Here is a 24,545-nt window from a genome sequence, read left to right as displayed (position 1 = left end):
GGGTTTCAGGCCAGTTGTGTAACTTCCATAGACTCAAGGCCATTCAACATTACCATAACCGTTTTCACAGACAATAGGACCGCTACTGCGCATGTCACAGTTTGACATTCTGTTGCCTTCAGGTACTGTGAAAAAATACAGCTGCTGTTACGACTATCGTACAAGTGTGAGTTTTTGAGCGTTATTATTCTCCTTTTTTTTCCACGAAAAAGACATAAATCTACTATTTAAACTGCAGATATATTTTGATTTAGTTTCACAAAGCTAATTATTAATCTTTTGTTCTTTACACTTCTTGAATTAACGTGGAGAAAACAAATATTTGTTTAGTCTTTAGTTGAATTATGTAGCATTCAAAGTAACAGTTTGTGATCTAAAATATTTTGACAGAATCTCTAATGGTGTGTAATTATATTTGCAGATCGAAGCAAAGCAGACAGCAAACAGTGAGGCTATATCCATTGTTTTGAATGATTTTTGTATCTCATTTCTTTGTTTATTTCTATCCCTTTAAGGATTGTTTTTCTGTGTTTAATCTAACATTTTGCCTCTTCATTTATATAAATTAAAAAAAATAAACAATATTCTATGTTATTCTATTCTGTTCTTTGCAGTCGTGTATTTTTGTGGGCATCTTCTGTAATTTTTTGTTTCTCTTCCCTGTCATGCTGTCTTTCTGCAGCTGTTTTGCATCTCATAAAACAGTTTTGAGTTGATTTTTTTTTTCTGGTAGTTTTTGTTTTTTGGCTTTATTCCAGCTCTTTGTGATCATTTTGAATGTTTAATTTAATGCTCCATTACAGTCTCTGGAGTTACTGTTTGATAGTTTTTAAAATATTTATTTTATCCCGTATCTCATAAAGTTCTTTGTGTTTCTTTTTTGATTGTTTATTATCCATCTGTTTATTTTTGTATCTGTTGTTTGTCATCTCCAGCTCTTTTTTCACTCCTTTAGTAATCCATTGTCTCTGCAGTTTCTCTTTCATAAATCTTTTCATATTTATTTGCATGTCTTATTGTTTGGTATTTCTCTCTGTTTGTTTGATGGACCTATCAACAAGAAATGTTACAGATGTTCTGACTCGGGAATTGTTCTCTCCCAGCAGTCCATGAACCGCTTGTTAGAAGTATGAAGGAAGTTTTTAAAAAAACTGACGATAGTGAATATGTTGAAGGTTACTGAGCGTCCCTGAAGGCATCAGAAGTAAGCCCCGCCCCCACACCCGGTGGCCGCCGTGCAGTGCTCAGATTTTTTTTTTAAACAGAGTTTGAAAGTTGTCAACAGAGGGAAGAAGGAGGAGAAGAATCAGACCGAGAGGACCGGCCTTACACCGACAGCAGAGCTCGGAGGAGGAGGAATGGGCTGCACCCACAGCAAGGTGAGAAACACCGGACAGAAACCTGCGGAGGAGCCGGAGGAGGCTCATTAGCAGGCGGCCGGCGGGGCTGCCGCTGCACGGCGGTGAAACGTGCCGGGAATGAGCTCCGATGGACGGGGTCCTGAGCGCAGCCTGCCTGCATATCAGAGCTTATTTCTGGGTGACGGCGGCGGATGTAGGTTTCCTGACAGAGAAACGTTAGAAGCGGGGTGAACATCTGGTTTTAATCGTGTTTGAATCTGGAAGTTTTCCCACGGTGCTCTTTTTGAGAAGTTGCTTTAAGTCTTGACACATTCATCAGAAACCTCTTTAACTGTCTCTGTAACGCCCTTTTTGTATGTTTATGAGTTTAAACTGATTTTACTTGTTGTTATCATGTAAACGAAGTCGATGGCAGATGCATTGGTGCCTTATCTGGGTCGCTTCTGGCCCAGTTATGGCCCTGGTATGGCCCTGGTATGTGGGCCCAGAAGCGGCCCAAAGGTCATGAACCGGCCTGTAGGTTGGGTCCGGGCCATGCCTGCTGGGTCTTGGGGCCATATTTGGGCCATTCTTTGTGTCCTTTGCCCTGCAGGGATTTTTAATGTGACTAACAGGCTTTAAAGTACTAATGCTGGACTTGATTCACAGTAACTGTTTGTCCTGCAGATTCTTCCTCTCTGAGTGAAAACCTGAACTTTGACAGCTGCTGTCTTCCTCTGGTTATTGATAGTAAATGACGGAGCCGCTGAGGCTCCATGTGGTGTCCAAAACGAGGTCTGTGGACCTCTTGTTGTTGCTGGTTTGGACTTTGATTTGGTTTTATTTGAAATCCTTTCTGATCCCTTGTTGAGCTGCCTCCAGCATTTGTAATTAACTGAAGGAAAACACCTCAGATCTGCAGTCGTGTTGTGTTGCTTCAGAAATCTGTGTCGCATATTTATTCTTTATTTTCTCGCGCAGCCCCATCAGCCTCACTGTTTCTGATTTACTTGAAGGATATCTATGAGGCACTTGGGAGATTTTATGCCAAATATATGGAGTTATTTTCCTGCCAAGAGCCAGATGTGAACTTGAGAAAAACACCTGTAGAGCCACTCCTCCTCAGAGATAAAGTCTGTTTTCTACAAGAGCCAAATAATGCTGATCTTACAGACGGCATTGATCCAATAAACCTGTCATTTTGACCCTGGCTGCTTCTCATTTATCTTCCCAAACAGATGTTTCCACATCTCGCCTCACATTTCACATGATGGCGTAACTTGGTGTGCAACAGCTCTGAAAAGCTGGTTATTTTAAACTCAGCAGGAAAGACAAGAAATGCATCGATAAACCTTTTTGTTATTCATCGTCAGAAGTGCTTAACTGTCCGTAAATTCTCTGTGTAATACTTTATCCATCTTTGTGTAACTCTGTCACAAACTGTGCACAAAACAAGTAGTTTGGGTCGTCTGAAAGGCGCTTTATTCACACCTGAACCTTAAAGAGGACATGATCATTTCCTGTCATCTCATTCTTAATCTAGGCTACTTCTAGATTAGTTTAGCACACTTCATAACTCCATATGGTTTGTAATTAGTTCAGAAAACGAAGAAGAGCTTTCTCTTGGGCGGAGCCTCTTCCTGAGAAACGGATAATCCGGCCGGCTAAATGTCTTCTGATTGGTTGAATTCCTGGAGGCTTACTGATACCTGTGAGCACACACTACTTTGGGTCACACCAGTCAAGAAACTGCAGCTCGTAAACTAAGGAGAAACTTTGACAAATTAAGTTTTGAAGTGGCGACGCACGACATCCAGACATGCATGTTTGAGCCAGAATCTGATCCAGAACATCGAAGTGAGCAGCACGCCGAACAGGACATCTCTGTTCGGTAAGTCTGCTCAGTACCTGCTGCTGTGAGGAACTCTGAGCGGTTGCAGAAGCAACATATGGATCCAATTATTTGTCTTGTGTACAAATTTATTAAAACAAAGTATCGTTAGCTGCCTTTTCACTCAGTGTAACCGTGATATTCGTACTAGAATTAGTTCATAAGTCTGATTCCAACATGACACAGACGTTTGGAACAGTTTCACTCACAGTTTAAGGTTCAGACTCGTGTCCTTTTAGTGTTGGAACAGTTTCGACTTTCAGCTTCAGTCTCCCTGTTCGTAAAAAGTGTTCCTGGAAAAACATAAACCAGATCTGCTGATCCAAGATTTCTGGGTCTTTGGGGAAGCTCAACCTTTTCTTGACCTGTCCCTGCTCTGAAAGGTATTCACGGATCACTCGTACTTTGTGGCGCGATGACTTCTGCTTTTAAAATGCTCACGGTGGATAACGTGCACATACTCGATCCCACTGCCGAAAAGGAAGTCCTGCCTAAAGTTGTGGAAAATAACGCTGAAAATGCAGTTGCTGTTCCACCTCACGTTCATGTAGGCAACCTACCTGTATGGGAAGCGCGTTACCGGTGGTTTCCACATGGGGGCGCACCTGATCGCTCAGACCGGATGTAAGCAGAAGCACTCAGATAAACGGTAAATATGGGGTTGATAAAAGAGGTTAGCTGGTAAGATCCTGCCAGAAAAAGTGACAGCGACGGTGTCATAGCTGGTGTTCGAGACTCCTAAACCAAGCACAGCGTGAGAAATTGCCGACAAAAAACATTGAAACATCAGAAGTAAACTTACACCCCCCCCAACCGGTCACCTTCAGACTGCAGCGTGCGAACATGTAACGTCTGAGGATGAACACGACTGACGCGCCAAACAAACGCAGGAAACGCGAGGCGGCCGTGATGAACGCAGTGACTGAAGCTTTAAAGGAAATCATGCCAAACGTTGACAATTATTTAGGTCATCAATTATTAAATAATTAATCTTAATAGAAATACTTTAAAAGATTTAGAAGAGAAACATTTACATTATGAACCTGCTTTTAGCCATAGTTCTTTCTGGGTGATATGAACAAAAAAAGTAACATTCCTCATCCTGATGCTGATAACACTATAGGTGTTAGCTTCTGAGCTAATGTCCAGCTATGGGACGTTTCAGGTGATAAAACATCATGTTAACATGTCGATAAGCCAGAAAACATGACGTGGAGCCTCTAACGTCGTGTTAGAAGCAACTCATAACATCCTCTGACCTCCTTAAAGCCAGCAGGACAGATTCAGAGGGATTGATTGTTGTAAGACGACACCTGGGGCATTCAGACATTTTTTGATGATCAATGATCTGCATTTAAAGAGCTGAAGTGAAGATTTCTGCTTGAGAAATGGAAGGGATAGTTGAGGTGTTGGATTAAAAGCTTTCCCCAGACTCGTTGCCTCATCACAGGAGAGGTCTGAAGAGGCTGTTGTGTAACCTGGAAGCCGAGTAAATCTTCGATTAGCTCAGAATAGAAACCGGTTGGTCCGAGTCTGAGCTGCTGCTGGAGATCTGCTCTCATACCCCGGTGGCTTTGATAGGATTAAACCTTTAAAACCTTCTGCAGCTTCTGTTGGACAAACCAACTTTTGTTTTGACATTTTAAATCTCTTGAAACAGTGATTTTAAATGCTTCCTGTAGTTTGGACAATCTGGGATAATAATCTGTGCTCTGACTTGCAATTTAAACACAAACGCTCTCAGAGTTAACTTCTATAAAACGACCTGTAAAGCCTCTCCTACACCAAACGACTGGGAAACAGACCTTTAACTCAGTTAACTTCTTTAAAATGACCTGTAAAGTACACCAAACGACTGTGAAACAGATCTTTAACTCTGAGTTAACTTCTATAAAACGACCTGTAAAGCCTCTCCTACACCAAACAACTGTGAAACAGATCTTTAACTCAGAGTTAACTTCTATAAAACGACCTGTAAAGTACACCAAACGACTGTGAAACAGATCTTTAACTCAGTTAACTCCTATAAAACGACCTGTAAAGCCTCTCCTACACCAAACGACTGTGAAACAGACCTTTAACTCAGTTAACTTCTATAAAAACGACCTGTAAAGCCTCTCCTACACCAAACGACTGTGAAACAGATCTTTAACTCAGAGTTAACTTCTATAAAACGACCTGTAAAGTACACCAAACGACTGTGAAACAGATCTTTAACTCAGTTAACTCCTATAAAACGACCTGTAAAGCCTCTCCTACACCAAACGACTGTGAAACAGACCTTTAACTCAGTTAACTTCTATAAAAACGACCTGTAAAGCCTCTCCTACACCAAACGACTGTGAAACAGATCTTTAACTCAGAGTTAACTTCTATAAAATGACCTGTAAAGTACACCAAACGACTGTGAAACAGATCTTTAACTCAGTTAACTCCTATAAAACGACCTGTAAAGCCTCTCCTACACCAAACGACTGTGAAACAGACCTTTAACTCAGTTAACTTCTATAAAAACGACCTGTAAAGCCTCTCCTACACCAAACGACTGTGAAACAGATCTTTAACTCTGAGTTAACTTCTGTAAAACGACCTGTAAAGTACACCAAACGACTGTGAAACAGATCTTTAACTCAGTTAACTTCTATAAAACGACCTGTAAAGTACACCAAACGACTGTGAAACAGATCTTTAACTCAGTTAACTCCTATAAAACGACCTGTAAAGTACACCAAACGACTGGGAAACAGACCTTTAACTCAGTTAACTTCTATAAAACGACCTGTAAAGTACACCAAACGACTGTGAAACAGATCTTTAACTCAGTTAACTTCTATAAAACGACCTGTAAAGTACACCAAACGACTGTGAAACAGATCTTTAACTCAGTTAACTCCTATAAAACGACCTGTAAAGTACACCAAACGACTGGGAAACAGACCTTTAACTCAGTTAACTTCTATAAAACGACCTGTAAAGTACACCAAACGACTGTGAAACAGATCTTTAACTCAGTTAACTTCTATAAAACGACCTGTAAAGTACACCAAACGACTGTGAAACAGATCTTTAACTCAGTTAACTTCTATAAAACGACCTGTAAAGTACACCAAACGACTGTGAAACAGATCTTTAACTCAGTTAACTTCTATAAAACGACCTGTAAAGTACACCAAACGACTGTGAAACAGATCTTTAACTCAGTTAACTTCTATAAAACGACCTGTAAAGTACACCAAACGACTGGGAAACAGATCTTTAACTCAGTTAACTTCTATAAAACGACCTGTAAAGCCTCTCGTACACCAAACAACTCTAACGGACTAACTCCTCTCTCAGCTAGTTTTTAGTAAAGACTCCACATCTTTCAGGGTCACTACTTGAAAGATCACGACTAGATTTTTCTGGGGTCATTTCCCATGATGCACTTGGTGGAAATCCTTAACGATGAAGTCGACCGACACGCAGCTGTTAGCCACAGCTAAGCGCAGATTAAACGTCGTAGAGACATTCGTGCTGTTGTCATACGGTCCAACTGAACCGAGCCTCATCGCCATGGTTACCCTGAGCCACAGCTTCCCCTGCTTCCTGTTTGGAAGTGGCAACAGCGCATGTGTTGGTTGAAAACGCAGAATGTGACCAAAGACTGACGACGAAATTAAACATGTTGGATTCTGATGTGAGAAATACCGCCTTAAAACAGCCTGGGCTGAATTTTACGACCACCTTACACCAAATGATTGTATGAAGGTGCTTTTCTTCACTTGTTTTTTGGACAGATAACGAACAATCGGAGCACCTTTACCTGTGATAACCTCTATGAGGCTTGATCTGAAGACGCTTCATGTCATCAGACCAAGTGTTCAGTGGTGGGCAGAAGCAGCTGGAGATGTTTATTGATCGGTCAGTGGGTTATAACCGTTATAAACTGGACTTAAACCTTTACCTGGGGACACAGTCTCCACCATCGCTGCTGTTGGAAGGAGGAGAAGCTGAGGTAAACGGGTTCCTGCTGCTCCGGTCTTCTGATTCACACCTGTCCAGTTGTTTCTGTGGTCGGATGGACTCTAAAGTTCCAGTTTACACCTCGCAGACCTTCAGTTTATGAGCCGGTTCATGTTTGAGCTGCTGCACGCTGAGCCGATGGTTTGTTTAAAAGAAAAAGGAGACGTGGGCGTGAGGATGATGAAACCTAAAAATGTAAATAACTCACTCCTGCTGCGACTGTTTCTGCTCCTCAGACTGAACTTCATGACCATTGTGTTTGCAGGAGAATAGTTTTTCTAATTAAAGACTGTTGATTACAGGAAGTAAAGAAAACAGGAACTACAGAAGTTCTTCGAGAGAATTTAGACGACGTCAGGAGGAACTGAAAATGACCGAGTGAAACGTTTTATTCAGTCAGAGACTGAGGCAACAAAGGAGAGAAAGCACTCGTCCTGAAGCCTGCAGGTGAAACCAGATCCCAGCAAACGCACCGACGTCTCCAAATGACAATAAATCAATGCAAAAGTACCTCTAAGATTAAAAAAATCTTTCAACAACAGGAAGGAGCCAGAAAATTCCTGAAAAGAGTAAAAAATGAGCTGAAAATGACACAACTTTCTCCAGATGGACCCAAAACAACCACAGAGACACACAAGACTGCAAAAGCCTGAAGACAATAAGAAATGGAAGGAAAACCGCTTAGTTAAGGACACCAAAATGAGTTCATAGTTTAAAAAAATCAAAGCTAGGAGACACAAGTTGTCTTTATAATGACAACAAATAGATGCCAGATGACCACAAAGATTCACAAAAATCTTTAAACGACAGGAAAAAGACAGAAAAACTCCTGAAAAGAGACACAAATGAGCTGAAAATTACACAATTTGTCTCCAAATGGACACAAAACAACCACAAACACACAAATCCACTGTGAAGATGAGAAAATGAGGGCAGGGAGATGCAGAATGCAACAAAAGACTTCTGTGTTGCTGGAAATACTTTAGACTTTGGTCCGTTATGACCCCGTTCAGCTGAGCCTGTAAATGAACAACCGTTCTGTGGAGCTCCCCCACCCCCCCGATCACGTTTGTAAATGTGACTTTTTAAGGGTTTGAGTTCTCGCTCTGGAATGATTTACATCTTTAATGATGCGTGTGCAGCTCTGAAACCTGCTGCTCTCCTCACGGGACTCAGAAAAGATCTCTGAGATCATCTGAGGTCTATCGTGTTGTTTCCTTTCTCCTCGGCAATCTGAAGGCTGAGTTCAGAGAAGAAGAAACTGTTTTCTTGCATCATGCAGAGGTCTGGAAGCTGTGATCAGCTGCTGCATCATGAGACCTCTGATACCCGATCAGCTGATTGATGGGGGCATTGATTAGTGCTTCTTCTTCTTTCAGAACCCACTCGGCTGTAGCTGTTTGGGTGGATGAGAGTGTGGATAACCTCTCTACATCAGGTCTTTGTCCTCTTTAATTAACCGCTCAGATCGAGGAACACTGCTTCGACATTTCCCTTTAACTTCGGACTTCTCATCTGTTTCCAATGAGCTTCTGTTAAGTCTTTAACGGAGTCTTACTGCTTGTTACTCTTCAAAGAAACCGTGAATGAATTAAACCCAGAGCTTTGCTACAGCGCCGCAGCATGTTTCTCTTTGATATTTATTCCTCCAGTTAATGACACAACTGTGAAGCATCTCCCGGTCTGCGTCTGAACCACACTTTGTTTCTTTCTGATGAGTTTCCGCTCCTCGGCGAGCCGCAGGTGTTGTTTGGTGGTGAGATAATTCATCGGTTTTTACATCGGGACGGGGGGAGGCTGCATGTGACGGCATAGAAACGCCACGTTTGGTCTGAATTTCTTTTTTCCGACCATCTTCCTGTAAAATTTCCATAAGATCGCACAGCAGGATGATATGTGGATGTAGCGGTTAATCCTCCGCAGGATTTATAGCAAACACGTGTTGTTGAAAGAGCTTTATAGCTCCGGCTGGTGTGGCGAGCCATTTGTGATGGGGTTTGTGTTGCCGCCGGAGGTTGGTCACCTGAAGGTCCTCCTGAAGTAGGAAAGACGAGAATCTTTGTGGTATTACGTCTGACCCGTTGGTCCCAAGCTGTCTCTCTGAACAAAACAAAATGTAAAACAATGTAAAACGGCAGCAAAGACTCACAAATCCACTGCAAAGATTGAAATAAAGACACATAAAACCAATTTAAAGAGGGGCTGAAGTGAGGTCATCCATCAGAAATGAGCAGCAGCGTCCTTCGTGAGACTTTTGGCACTTCAAACGCGCTCTTCCTCCTCCTTTAAGCTGAGAATCCAGCCGCTGCTCTCTCTGGTAACCAATTCAGAAATGAGGCCTGTTGGAAGTCTTGGATATCCTCAGAGATGTGCTCCTGCTGCAGCTTTTTCAGAGAAAGACGGAAGACTTCAGAGATGGCTGTCGAAGAGTTGTTCGATGCAGCTTTGGAGGAGTTCACACTTCTTCTGTGCGTCCTGTTTCATTCTATTCAGACACACACATTTAGCTTAGCTGAAGCTAAGCTTATTCGGCGGGTTGCAGATACACAACTACAAATCTGTGAGAAGTTCTAGAAAGAGAAGCTTTTTGTTATCCAGAATTAACCCGATAATGATGGTGTTTTTAAGGACTCCAGTGTTCTGCCTCCTCAACCAAGCAGATTTCTGAATGTTTTAGTCACTCTGACACCAGTTTCTTAGTATTTTTCTCCTCACGTCAGTGACAGGATGCGTTTCCTGGCGAACTCGCTGGTCAAACGTCGCCTTTGTTCACTTCAGCCGTGTGAATCTGACCAGTCAGCCAGTTATGATGCTGGTGAACTCTGTTTGTAATCTGAAAAGTCATCGTTCGGGGGTGTCCTGTTCAGCTTAAATTCATCTTCATAAACCGACGTGTAACCGAAATCTGGGTCAAACAGAAGCAGCTTCTTAGCTACAAATATGCAAAAGTAGAAGTTTTATATCTGCTCCCTGACCCCCAACCTGCTGATATTTAATGTTTGATCAGAAGGTAAATTTCAGCTTCGGGGGTTTCATTAGGCCACACCCACTGGGGGTTTAAATCCACCAATAAGACGACTGCCTGCGTATTCTCCTGAGTCTGGTTTCTGCTCTGAGACGAGGCGAACATTTCTGTGCAGTGAGGTTGTTCGTGAAGTGTTGTTCAAACAGAGGAGAGGAGCCTCTGCTCTGATTTATGGCCCTTTTAAAAGCGGGGGCCCCTACGACGCCTGCAGGAGCATATGCTTCTCCTCACCACCACCTCCTCCTCCTCCTCAGAGGTTTACGCTGAGCTGACGACACGCTGCTGAGCTCGAGTCCACGTCGACGTGTTTGAAGCACATATATTTATTGTTTCAGCTCAGAGTTTAAATAAAGCGGGTGTCCAGTTTGCAGAGCAGAGTTTATACACTGTGTGTGTGTGTGTGTGAAGCAGTGTTTTAGGGTGTGATTGTTTGGCCTCGCTGTGTTTGAGCAATGACACGTTATGAAGAAACGCAGTGAGGGTTTCAGTGTGCCGTGACACACGCCTGAGCCGGTGTTTGTGCCTCTGAGAGCAGAGCTGAGTGCAGTTTGGGTATCAACACGGATCAATACTCCCAACAGTTTGTGCACTAGTTTAAAAAAGAAGTGCAAATAATGGCGGCTTTCTGGAAGTAAGATTTATGATCATTTGAAGATGGTGTGTCTCACAGATGGAACAGAAGCAGCGTAAGTGAGCCAGAAGTGGCCCGGATCAGGCCCACGTGTCTCCTGTACCTGGAGGAGGTTGGTGTTTACGCACAGATGCTTCAGACGGGGATCCAATCAGATGTGAGGAAGCAGAACTGAGCAGCTGCACCAAACTTCACCTGACAGATTTCCAGGGCCGGTCCTGCTCGTCACTGTTTGACCCAAAGCGCTCTGCTTCCTCCCGGGTTCTGCAGGTCCGTGATCGGGCTGAAAGTCCTGTGGTTCTCTGAGCAGCAGCGGCCTGTTGTCCTGCAGCAGCTGAAGTTATGTAACGCCTGAAGAAAGAAGGGAAAGTTGCAGCTTCAGTCATGTGGACACTAATGAGACACTTTCATAACAAGCTCCCAGCTCCAGAGACCAGAACCAGGACCAGCTGCACGGGCCCTCGTCCACGTTTGCTCTCATACTCTGAAGTGATGCTATTAGATTATCTTTAAATAACATCATGTGTGTGTGACAGTTGGCAACGTTGCTCTATAAATAAGACTTCGGGCTCAGTTTTATTTGCCGACACTGAAGCTTTTTTGTTTTGTTCCAGATTTCTTTAGAGATAAACGAGTCGGCGATTCTTTATCAGGGCGCGTGTTCGTCTCAAAGGTCGACTTTGAGGAATTTCATGACTGTTCTCATCAGAAAAAGCTTTGTTTTCTGGACTTTGAGCAGCTTATTTATTTCACATAGATGCATCCAAGAAGAACCCAGCAGTGATGCTGAGGATTCTCCCACAGTTCAGAGGTTAATGTCCTGAGAGGCACCTCTGGTCAGCTGTGGTCCGGTCCTCGGGCGGATGGCTGAGTGAAATGACCCAGAAGTTTCTTACTGAAATGCACGAGAAAAACACGGAGTCGTCATTAACAGAACTGTCTAATATTCATTTAAAAAGCACTACTTGGAGCACTCCCTCCATATCTGACTTCACTTTTAATCTCCCACACCACAGGTCTCCTCAGTCCCACATCAGACTCCACCTTCCTTACACAAATTACAAATGACAGAATTAGGTAAAACGGCCTTCTCCTTTTATGCCCCATACTGATGGAATAAATGACAGGATTCACTGAAACCTGACAGGCTCGTCTCACTTGGTGCATTTAAAAGTAAACTTCATACCACAGTACTGGATGTTCAGACCTGTTCCTGTTTTAGTCTGTTTCCCATCATGTCTCTATAGTTTTATTTTATTGTTTTTACCTTGTCGTATTCACTGTGTAATTTTTGTTTGCTACAGGGCGTCCTTGAAAAAGAGGCCCCTCCCTGTCAAAATAAAGGTTAAATAAAACCTAGAATTAGCGGCCGTGATGATTCTTTCACGCCAGTGTTAGCCGTGTTTACTCTCTGGGAGCAGGAACAGCTGATCAGTCATGTGACTGACAGATTACACACTGATATGGCAGAAAACATCCTTCTGTATGGATCCGGATCAGGAGTTTGTTTTAAAGGTGCTCTCACAACCACGAGATGGAACAGATGGTTGAACTTTAGACCAGAGTTAAGTCGCATCATGTAAACACGTTTTCTTCTGTCATCACAAGTTGAATAAAAGTCTGTCTGGAGACTTCGTGCCCCTGCTTCCTGCGCTGAGGTGATTAAACTGATCAGTTCTGGCAAAGACCTCCAGACCGCTTCCATCTCACTGAGGTAGCGGGAGCTTTTTGGTCGAATACTTTGAGGATAACGCGAGTTCAGTCTCAGTTTCGTGGCTCTCATGCTCTCCTACATTCCCTCTTCGTAGATTGTTGCATTTGGTTATTTATTCTGGGTTTTCTTTGTGACCATCGGCCGGTTTAGAGGTGCATCGCTGCCTCGCATCTGACTGGCGCGTCCTGAGGGATTCACAGCTGTCTGTGAAGATCCATTGAAAGTGTCTCATGTTCATCAGCCGAAATCGACACAAATATAATTCTGATCTAATTTTGAGAAAGACAAAAAAAGCTTCAGAACTGAAGACGTTTCCTTCAGATTTTTCTGATGCAGCACAGTTTTTGGGTGACTTTAACAGCAAAACTCTCACAGGTTGTCACTAGATTTTCACTTATTTTTCATGCGTTTGTCTCACATTTCATCCCATTTTCCTGCAGGTTACTATCAAAGCTGTTTCTGTGAGTCGAATTGAAGTCTATTTATTCTTCACTTTCACTTTATGTTCCTTTTTAAATCAGCCTGAGAGCCAAACTCTCATGTAGCCCTGAAAAAGTGAAGAAGTAAAGTTGTTGTCACTTTCACTGAAGGATGTTTCCTCTTTGTTCTTTTCGTTAACAGAAGAAAAGCAAAGGAAAGAAAGGAGAGAAGAGTCAGAAAGACAGCAGCCGCCGATATGAAGGAGGTGAGTTTACATACGTGTGAATATAAATGAGTGTTTCAGACTGTGGTTTCCTCCTCCGGCTGTTCACAGAGCTTACCGTCTCTCACTTCCTGTTTCCTTCTCTTGTTTTCTGCTGAGAATTTATCTCATGTTGACATGTGACGTGTTTTCTGGGCAACAGTATTGAATTAACCGTTTATATAGCTGATAGTTTGACCTTTTTCAGCCTCCATGATAAAGGAGGAGTCAGCAGCTCACATAAAATCATAGTCTTTAATAGTTTATCAGCTTCATTTAGGTTAAGATGATTTTTAAAAGTAATAAAATGCTCATAAGTGAAATGCGAGATGGTAAAATGCCTTTTGGGTCATTTTATAGTCATTTTTTTTTTTTGTGGAAAAGGACTTTTTTTTTGTAGCAGCTTGATATGATGGAGGAGCGAAAAAGAGGAAAGTTTGGGAGCGTTTCAGAGAAAACACGGTACAGAGTGTCCATTGTAAAAGCCAGTTAGCTTAGCACGATAGCACAACGTCAAAGCTACGGCATCGTGTACATTTCCCGTTAGCATTTTAATGGAAATCAGTCGGCTTGTTAGCTGAGAAGGACGCCAGCAGAGAACGTATCCAAACACTCGACTAATCGATGGAATACTCGAGCACCTGAATAATCGTTTGCTGCAGCCCTGATGAGCATTGTTTCTGACACGGTTATTGGTTTCCTCTGTTTCACTGTAGACACGTTCGGAAGCCCATCTGCTGGATGCTGATCAGCCATAATTTTAGGTTTCAATCCAAGTAAAAGTCAGTAAAATGGGGACTGGTGTAGTGGTGCCACCTTTCATGTGGGTAACCTGTGTTCAAATCCCCTGCATGAAAGGTCCTACCTCCTGTAGGGGTCCTCAGGCAAGACCCCCTTACCCTACCTGCCTACCAGTGTAAGTCCCTTTGGATAAAAGCTTCTGCCGTAAACATAAAAGGAGTTTATGGTTCAGCCTGTTGGGTAAGGCTTAGTTAGAGGAACGCTTCTAACCTTCTGGTGAAGTCAGTCTTGAACCATTCAGCTGTTTTTCCATGAGGCATCACCCAACAAACTCCCCCTCTGATTGATCAATAATGTAGATTATTTTCACTGGTATGTGGGAGACTGAATGAACATCTGCTTTGACAAAGTGACTCACGGCTGACTGTGTTCTGTGTTCCCTCGTTTCCTCACTTCCTGCTGTTTATGAGCAGTTTTAAGTGGCTGGACAGAAACCACTCATTTCAGACAGGATGGTCTGTCGTCATCCTCCCGTGAATCACTGCTGCCGCCGCAGATTTAGAGTAAAAACACACTTTTGGATACATTCTGCTTCATTACCCGTAGTTTTTTGTGTCGTGTTTACATTCAGGAGCGCCTGCAGAACTTCCTCGCTGATGCTGAATCGTAATGGAATAAAACCGAAGCTCTTTGTTCGCCTGGAGGCAGGCTCCAACCTGTTCCCACCTGATGTTGTACTTGGATTATCAGAAAAATACAGGCATTAAAAAATTCAAAAAGCTTTGGAGCCAGAAGTTCCTGCTTTCTGAATATCTGAGTGACAACAGGATGCTTTTTTAAAAGATTAATCTGTGAAGTTGAAACACTTTCAGAGGGAACTCTTCATAAGAGTTGTGGCAGTTGGTGTTAATCATCTGGTTCATTCAAACTGAAGACGTCATTGCAAATGAATGAACTGTGTGTGTGTGTGTAAAATCGTGTGCTCACATGTTGATGATGTAATTGACCGGCTGAGATGAAATTGCCTTCCTGAATGTGGGACTGAGCTCTGGGAGAGTTTGTAAGGACCCTATGAAGACATCCTGCTCAGTTCTCATGTTGGGACAGAACCTGTCAAAAGGCTGTTTTATGGCTCAGACTTTGAATGGAGGGTTTAGGTTAAGGAGAAAAGACATCAGCAATGATCTTAGAGAAGCAACAGTTGCTGCCCATCAGTCTGGGAAGGGTTATAAGGCCATTTCCAAACTATCTGGAGTCCATCATTCTACAGAGAGAAAGATTATTCACAAGTGGAAAACATTCAGGACAGCTGTCAATCTTCCCAGGAGTGGACGTCCCAGCAAGTTCACCCCAAGGTGAAAAAGCCCAGAGCTACATCTCAGACTCTACAGGCCTCAGTTAGCATGTTAAAGGTTAAAGGTCATGACAGCACAGGTAGAAAAAGACTGAACAAGGATGGCTTGTTTGGAAGGGCTGCAGGAGAAAGCCTCTTCTCTCTAAAAAGAACATGGCAGCACAGCTTAGGTTTGCAAAGCTGCATCTGAACAAAGCTCAAGACTTCTGGAACGATGTCCTTTGGACAGACCAGACCAAAGTGGAGATGTTTGGTCATAATGCACAGCAGCACGTTTGGAGGAAACCAAACACAGCATATCAGCACAAACACCTCATACCAGCTGTCAAGCACGGTGGTGGAGGGCTGATGATCTGGGCTGGTTCTGCAGCCACAGGACCTGGGCACCTTGCAGTCATTGAGTCCACCATGAACTCCTCTGGATACCAAAGTATTCTAGAGTCAAATGTGAGGCCATCTGTCCCACAGCTAAAGCTGGGCTGAAACTGGCTCATCAACAGGACAATGATCCCAAACACAGCAGCAGATCTACAGCAGAATGTGTGAAAAAGAAAAGAATCAAGGTGTTGCAATGGTCCAGTCAGAGTCCAGACCTCAGCCTGACTGAAATGCTGTGGTGGGACCTTAAGAGAGCTGTGCAGAAACCAATGCTGCAAACCTCAATGAGCTGAAGCAACGTTGGAGAGAAGAGTGGCCAAGATTCCTCCAGAACCATGTGAGAGACTGATAACGTCACACAGGAAACCATTACTGCAGCTCACTGCTGCTGAAGCTGCTGCTGCAAGCTGCTGGATCAGGGGTTCACTCAGTTTTTCACACCGCTTCTGTGTTTTGTCTCTTTTTTGTTCCTTAAATAATGACTCAGTGTTATATGTCATGTGTTGTTGGTACTCTGAGGTTGGATTTATTGTCCTTTGTGTGTCTGCAGTTCCCGTCTCTGCCAGTAGGAGGCATCGTGTTTCAATCTGTTTGCTTTGATTTGTGTCTCCGCAGGTAAACGCACGTCAGGTGAGCTGGACGTTTGTCTGGAGAAACAATTGGAGCGTTTCGAGTGGCAGCTGAAGATTTTAAAGGAAGTGCTCTCAGCCAATGGGAGCACAGAGAGGGCGGAGCTACTTAAACACCATACCAACAAAGAAGTGTGCGCTCTTGTCCTGAACATCCTCGATAAGGTGAGAAGATCTCAGCTCGTCGCCTCAGAGCCTCTGGGATAAAACATCCTCAGTCCTAATGTCTTTGGTCGTTCGGGTCGGGCTGTTAAATATCTTTTTAAAAAAGGCTCCTCTTTGTATTTTTCTCTCAAGTTTTGACTTTTTTTCTGTAATTAAGACCAACTTTTCACCTCTGAACACAACGTATCGGTTCTCTCCTGTTTAGGAACAGTAGACCCAGTTGCCCTGTCAGAGCACCTTCTGGGTGGTTTGTTTTCACACAGGTGGCAGACCTCGTGTCTTGAGCAACGGAAACTGACTCAGCGAATGAACGATGACGTACAGACGTCACATGACTCACACACACGTGACGTTGATGGAATTCTTCCAAAACACATGGTTGTGATGTTAGTTGTTGAAATGTGATCATCTTCTTCTGCTTGGTCTAAAAAGGAGTTTGCACCTATCGAGATTAGAGGAAAAAACAGGTTTATACAGGCAGTTTGCACATTTTAATACCCGTATATATGTGAACCAGCTGAGTAATGATAATGACACATAACAGCCACTTACTCTCCTCATTACCTGAATCTGTTGGCTTTAACAGTCCTCTGAACATTTCTTCCTGTAACTGTGATGCAGTTTTATGTTATTGTTCGGATCTATCATGGGTTTCTTATTGCTGGAGGATTTCCAAATAATATAGACTTAGTTTTACTTCACGTGAGTTAAACCAAATCTTCAGTTTCTCACTTCATTCAGAAGTTGATCCAAACCATGACCCCAGCACAGTAAGTTGGTGTCATCTGCAAACAGGTTTTTTGGATAAATTACATTTAATGTCGGTGATGGTCGGTGTGAACAGCAGTGGTCCGACGACGGATCCCTGAGGAACATCAGCGCCACCTGCTGCTGTTTCACAATGTGTGAAACGGCTACTGTAGACGTTCAGATCAGGTTCTGATGAGCGCATGAATTCTAAGAGGCAGGAGTTACGAGTTATCATCAGCAGCATGTCGCCATCAGAGGAAGTCTGACTCTGCTCATAGACGGCAGCTGCGGTCATGTGACCTCCTGATTTAGTTTGCTCTGCTCGTGATTCAGTGGCAGCCACGTTGAACCTCGCTGTGACCCGGTCCAGAGTTCAGACTCCGGTTACACGTGTCCGCCGGTTTTTCTCCCTTTTCACTGCTCACATGCACTTATTGTGCCATCGTCTGTTTCTTTTGCCTGTACGCCGCCGCCGGCACTCACTAATCGACACTTTTTCTGCGGTTCCTTCAACAAACCTTCAGCCTCTCTTTCTCTGACCTGCAGGTGAAAACGGAGACGACGGCTGAACTGAGCGTTCTGCATGAACAGAAAAGTAAATCCGCCGCTGAGGAACACGAGAGACTCGTTAAAGGTAAAGTTGGAAAGCATCTGAGCTGGTTTTGGTTTTTTTGTGATTTTCATCTCTGAGCAGCTGTTTTTAATCGGTCTGTGTTCAGCTGATGCTGTTTTTCTGTTTTGTGTTGTGTTTGTTTCATTTTCACGTCTTTTTAAACAGTTTTGTCTGTGGTTTGATGGCCTTCGCAGTCGTTTCACATTTTGTTTCTTCTTTTTCTGGTTGGTGCCATTTGTCAATTTGCACCTTTTTGTATTTGTTCCGTGTCTCTTTGTGGTTGTTTTTGTGTGTGATGTGCTGGGAAAACTCCTCCAGTTTGCTCCTGACAGAGCTGTGTCAGAGGAGCATCTGTAGTGCAGACCTCTGGAAGCCTCGCGTCCACGCTGGCTTCCTGTGTTTGAGTTGTGCTTCATCACAACCAGATCATCAACAAAAAAGCACTTCTTCTCTTTCTTAGGAAGAGAGAAGCGTCGGCACGCTTCAGTTCCTGTTTGACAGGATAAAGTTTGGCACATTTAAATGTTTTTTAATAAATTGGAGCCCTCAGGCCACCTTTCTCTCCTCTCATAACATGATGTATAATTTAACTCTTATTTTAGTTGCTTGTTTTAAAGATGAAACTTGACAGATTGCACATCAGCGTAAAATTGGTTTCATCGTGCACACATGCACGTGCACATTGTTATCAGGATGTATTTTACATGGAGACGCTGTTTGTTTTTTTTGTTTTTTCAGAGCTGCAGACGAAACATGAAGAGGAGAAAACACAACTGACAGAAAAGTTTCAGGCGGCCGAAAACGTCCTCAAGGTAAACCCGTTACCATGGAAACGTATGTGGTAATAAAATCTGCTAATTGTTTCCCCGATTTAAAAAGGAAATGTAGAAAATAGAAAACAGACTTTTTGCTTGAGGAGTTCATGGTGGACTCAATGACTGCAAGGTGCCCAGGTCCTGTGGCTGCAGAACCAGCCCAGATCATCAGCCCTCCACCACCGTGCTTGACAGCTGGTATGAGGTGTTTGTGCTGATATGCTGTGTTTGGTTTCCTCCAAACGTGCTGCTGTGCATTATGACCAAACATCTCCACTTTGCTCTGGTCTGTCCAAAGGACATTGTTCCAGAAGTCTTGTGCTTTGTTCAGATGCAGCTTTGCAAACCTAAGCTGTGCTGCCATGTTCTTTTTAGAGAGAAGAGGCTTTCTCCTGCAGCCCTTCCAAACAAGCCATCCTTGTTCAGTCTTTTTCTAACTGTGCTGTCATGAACTTTAACCTTTAACATGCTAACTGAGGCCTGTAGAGTCTGAGATGTAGCTCTGGGCTTTTTCACCTTGGGGTGAACTTGCTGGGACGTCCACTCCTGGGAAGATTGACAGCTGTCCTGAATCTTTTCCACTTGTGAATAATCTTTCTCTCTGTAGAATGATGGACTCCAGATAGTTTGGAAATGGCCTTATAACCCTTCCCAGACTGATGGGCAGCAGCAGCTGCTTCTCTGAGATCATTGCTGATGTCTTTCCTCCTTGGCATTGTGTTAAAACACACCTGGATGCTGCAGAGCAGCAAACTGACAGAACTTCTGCTTTCATAGAGCTGCTCACACTCACTCATGATCAATTAATCAGAGCATTGATCAGCAGCTCCTGGCTGCTACTTACCCTCTTGTGGAAGCAGTAAGGGTTTTTTCACACCGTTTTTGTTCCATGAATAAATGACGCAGTGTGACACGTCATGTGTTCATCTGAGGTTGGAGTTACTGAGTTTTAACACCTACTGAGGAAGTTTTATGTATATTTTCTCTCTTTTGGGTTTCTTTCACACATTCTGCAGTTTGGTGGTGAAACAAGTGCACAATGTTTTTCATCTCATCTATCAGACCTTTACAAGCTGTTTTAGACCAGTTCTGAGTGTGATTTTATGCCACCGAGAGGACAGAACAGGAGCCTCTGCATCTGTTTTCAAGCTAAATGTTTGTGTTTGCTGTGATTGAAGGGGAAAGTGGAGGAGCTGTCGGCAGAGCTGCGCGTTTACAACGAGCTGAAGAGGCGAGTTGAACAATCAACCTTTAAGAAGGACCTGCAGAGGAATATTCAGGTATGTAAGAAGCTTCTCAACATTCACATCCAAAATGAAGAAGAAATCTTGTGTTTGTGACACTGTTTTCATTCATATGAATGATAATCCAGGAGCATGGCAGCCCAGGTGCATTCTGGGAGTCTGAGCAGGAGTCCCTGCTGTTTGTCATTGAGATGAAGACTGAGCGCGTGCAGGAGCAGAGCAGGAAGCTGCAGCTGATGGAGGACCTGGTAAGAGCATGCTGCTGTACTCTGAGCAGGTTTCTGCTGCTTCTTAATGCTCCAAAAGTGACGAGAGAAAATATTCCCCAATGGTCAAAGGTCCCCAACTCTCCAGTATAGGACCCCCAAACTGAAAGAGTCCCCGTGGCAACAGTTGTTCTGTTGGGCCCAGTTATAATTCCTCCTTTTATGAGTGGAGGAGTGGAGGCTGTCGGACGTCTAAACGTCCCCGAAGCCCCGGTTAAAGGGCTAGATGACCACCACTCTAATGCATAACGGTCGCCTTACGCCTGCCAAACAGAGGGTGAAGGTTAAGAGGCAGAAACATGGGCAGTCGTAAGTATTTGAACAACTTTGAAATGGTCCTACTCGTGATGACAGGACAGCTGGGTCATAAATCACTACAACTACAGCTCTTGTGGGATGTTTCCTGTCGTGGTCAGGACCGACCAAAAGGGGTCAGAGGAAAGGAAACTGACGACAGGGTCATTGGCAGCTGCAGGTTTCTGATACATGTGGGAGGGAATCGCATTACTTACTGCAAATGATCTTCTAACCAAAAAACAAGGGCTGAAACACTCTTGTACCGGAGTGAATCACTTTAGGCTGTTTTGCCTCCTTTCAACAGATGTGATCATGGAAAAGGTTTTACTTTAAAATCTCTGAAGTTAAAGACCAAAGATCCTTTATCCTGACTCGGATTTAAAACCTTGTTCTATTTCTTTCCAGAATGTTTTCTCTTCCTGTTCTCTCGTTCATGACCCTCCTCTCCTGATTCGCAGGTGGAGAAGAATCTTTCTCTGGAGGACCAGATCGTCCACGTCCTGCAGCAGAACGAGGATCTGCGAGTTCGGATAGACAACTGCCAGACTCTGATTCAGTATGTGCTCCAGTGCTTCGCCTTTAAAACAAACAGTGAACCAGTTGCATAAGAATCTGCTGCCACCTGCTGGACAAAACGACCTCCAGCAGTCAAATGAGGCAGCGTTTTGAGAGAGATTTTATTCAGTTTATTTACGCAGGTGTAACCACCCAGAAAAACCTTCTGTTCAGACCAGGACAGGCAACAAACAGAACACAAAAACATGCTTTCTAAGAAAACCTTACGTTATCGGAGTATGAAGACGTCATATTTTCATAAACTATTGATCAGGACAGATATGGTAGACCTCCATCCTCCTGCTCTTCTGGGGGGGTCCTGGCTCTGCTGTGAGGCCTCCACCCTGTGGGACATGGTTTAAAAAAAAACCTGTTTGACATCTGTGGATCTACTCTGAGCTCCTCCCAGATCCATGAGATCCCCAACCTGTCCCAAAGGGTGAGCCAAGGCAGCAGGTTAATGGAGGTCCTGCTGAAGGTGCCAAAGATGCAGGTTTTATTTTAAGCTGAGCATCAAATATCACTTCTGTGACACTGGTCCAGTGGACTCAAGGAATTCTTTCATAGTTCTTCAGACTATCAGAGGAAGGACCTCTTTATTTGGCTTGTTTATTGGAGGACAGGCTTAGGGTAAAGCCCAGGGTTTAGTTATCTTATGTGTGACACCTCCAGCATAACTTTTAACTTTCTGTCTTTTGTTATGTTTTCCAGGCAGTTATCGAAGGAGCAGCAGGACATGAAGGCGGCGCTGCAGAGGCAGGTAGCAGTCAACCAGAAGCTTTCTCAGGAAAAAGAGCAGCTGATGTTCAAACTGAGACACAAAGACTCCTGTCCAACCATCCACCTGCCAGCCATGATGCAGGAGATCGCGCCCAGATGACCCTGATCAGTCTGAAAGAGTCACTCCGAGGCACTCGGCCTGGTTTACTGCTGAGCGTGAGACTCGAACTGAGCCAACAACCTCCTGGGATCAGGTTTAAAGGCTCTGATGCCGCATCCTGTCGACATCAATGTAGACCAACAAAAACAGGACAGTATTTCTGTTGAGCTCTGGTAACAGTGCAGGCTGACCAGATTATTCTCAACAAGTTTTGAACCTATAAAGGTGTGTGTATATACCTGTATCTGTGTACAGAGCCACACAGGTGAGTTCATCAGTGGCCAATTTGAATGCTTCAGGTTATTGTGACAGTTAATGTTTCTGAAACTGAGTTTTGTTACAGAACAGAGATGGACGCACCTATCTGTGAATTTATGTTGCCAACTTCGTCAATTTGAGCTAAGGTACTAACCATCTAACAGGTAAAGAGTGTATTACACTCCAAAACTCAGGTGGCAGCGCGCTAAACTGCTGGGATGCTGGGAAAGATGTTGGCATCGAGTTGACTCTACACCCAGAGCACCTTCTCCTGAGCTCTGACATGAAGTGCCTTACTTGTCAACACAAGAATTTTACTGCTTGGGTTTCCCAACACTGGGGGTGGCCCTGCGCCTTTGTTTCGCTGGGATAAGGTGCCTTTTTCTTTAGCTACTCAAAGAGCATAACTCATAGAGCCATCCAAAAAGCTCCCAACAAACCTGTCGAAGGGCGCAATGACTATCATTTCTTGATCCTCAAAAGAAAGTATCATCCGTGGGTTTGGGCCTTTTAGTCGACGGTACCATGAAAAAACACCCTTTAGGTGTTTTTGAATGTTAGCTCATTGCTAACCTGCTCGTCCCACCTTGTTTTAATTTGTTTACCTTCATGCAGTCAGGCTGCACTGCTGTTGTCCTGGTCTGGTCCTTACTGTCATTTAGCTGCCGCTCCAGTGAGTCTTTCTCTCAGTGATGGACGACTCCACCATCCTAAACTGCAGCTGGTGGCAGAAGTCCTTTTGTTTGAGATGAAGAATTACCTGAGAAATACCAGAATGACATCAAGGACTGCCACAACAGTGATGAGTTTTTCTTCCTGATCACAAAGCTCATGCTGCCTAATGTGACACTTTCTGCCACATCAGAGAAAAAGGTTGAAAAATTCCCAAACTTACTAACAAACTACCCTAAACTGCTTGTTTTCTGTTTTGGTCAAACCTGAGGCCTAAATTTTCCTTTTATTGTAGTTCATTCTAAATCTTATGTGCCTGGTTTTGGTTTCTCACGTCTTCTCCTGAGCTTCTCTCTGTTCAGTGTTGTAGAGGTTGAAGACATTCAGTGTTACATTTATAGTCATCACAAACAAACTCTACGTTGATACTTGCTTTATGTTGAGGGTCATGAAAGTGTTTAAAAAAGCCTTTGGATCAACACATTTTCTCTCTACAGTTCACCATTATAAGTTGTTTTAAGAAAAAAAAAAGGTATTGCATATGGTGTTTTAGCATGAAACCATGCTGGCTAACGTGATAGCTGTGTTAGGTTTGTTCTGGAGTGAAACATCATGTTATTCTTTTGGTTTGTTGGGTTAACCTTAACCTTATTTGACAGGACTTTGGTAGATATCAAGTTTAACTAGCCAGTGCTTTGCACCAGCAGAGCTCCGATCACTACCTGTTAACTTTCTTGTTCTACCTGCATGCTAGCATGCTAACGGTAGAATGTTACCATGTTTACATGAAACGAGCCATGTTAATAACAAAAGAAAACCAGCAACTGTCATCATGTTGGCATGCAGTATAGTAATTACATGCTAACTATAGTGTTAGCATGGTTAATGCAACAGTGCAGGTCAATAGTGAAAGAAACAGTGGAAGTCATTATGTTAGCATGCAATAATAATGAAATACCTGCAAACATTAGCAGACAGCGTTTGGGTTCAGCATCACTGCTCAATAAAATTTACGTGGCTGTTAGTTTTTACATTTTTTGAATGATTGTTTTTACAAATTAGTAATTATCAGTTGATTATTGATTGCAGCCAAGTGATGAATAATTGTTGGGTCAGTGTGCTAAATGCTAACATGCTAGCTTCTGCTAGCACCAGATTTTCATGCTGCTTCTTTAAGTTTCTTGGTTTTAATTGAAGATTAACGATCCTTGTCTCAGTTGTTTAATTTACACCAGAACTACTTGATAACAATCACAGAACAATAATCACTGTATAACTCTGCCTTTATGTTGTGTTTAGTTCTTTTAAATATTTTTTTTTGAGTAGAGGTCATTTTTTTCTTTTTGTTGACATTTGTGTTGCCAAAAAAAGAAAAAGTTGTCAGTGTTTTGTCAGCGCTGTCATTACGCACCAGCACTTTGACCAGATTTTTACAGGAGTTTGTATAGTAGACTTTTTTTTTTTTGTCTTGTTGTACAGTTCTGTTTTTTTCTGCTTCTTACTTGTGAAAATCTAAGTTTTTCTGAGCTGATCCAAGTGCAGCAGTTTGATTTCAGCATGATGTAGATACACTCTTAACTTTTTCTTTATATATATATATAAATATTTTGTTTGGCTTTACTAAATAAAATGCTGTAAATACG

General features: G+C 43.1%; 1 protein-coding gene across 1 annotated transcript; it reads left to right on the top strand.

The window, feature by feature from the left end:
- The first annotated feature begins 1,245 nt into the window (after nucleotides 1–1,245).
- ccdc69 (coiled-coil domain containing 69) lies at nucleotides 1,246–24,545 on the top strand. The gene is made up of 9 exons (XM_072395188.1): nucleotides 1,246–1,379; nucleotides 13,225–13,288; nucleotides 16,374–16,552; nucleotides 17,849–17,936; nucleotides 18,654–18,727; nucleotides 19,909–20,010; nucleotides 20,103–20,222; nucleotides 20,996–21,093; nucleotides 21,804–24,545. The coding sequence occupies exons 1-9, from the start codon at nucleotides 1,359–1,361 to the stop codon at nucleotides 21,970–21,972; spliced, it is 915 nt and encodes a 304-aa protein (XP_072251289.1). The 5' UTR covers nucleotides 1,246–1,358; the 3' UTR covers nucleotides 21,973–24,545.

This window comes from Leuresthes tenuis, unplaced genomic scaffold (assembly GCF_036924035.1).
Source record: "Leuresthes tenuis unplaced genomic scaffold, fLeuTen1.0.hap1 SCAF_11, whole genome shotgun sequence".
Classification (NCBI taxonomy): domain Eukaryota; kingdom Metazoa; phylum Chordata; class Actinopteri; order Atheriniformes; family Atherinopsidae; genus Leuresthes; species Leuresthes tenuis.
This window is presented reverse-complemented; position numbering and strand designations above follow the sequence as displayed.

Coding starts and splice junctions, on each gene's coding strand:
- ccdc69 (XM_072395188.1), top strand. CDS start 1,359: ATGGGCTGCACCCACAGCAAG. Junction 1,380..13,224: donor TGGGCTGCACCCACAGCAAG/GTGAGAAACACC, acceptor TTTCGTTAACAG/AAGAAAAGCAAAGGAAAGAA. Junction 13,289..16,373: donor CAGCCGCCGATATGAAGGAG/GTGAGTTTACAT, acceptor GTGTCTCCGCAG/GTAAACGCACGTCAGGTGAG.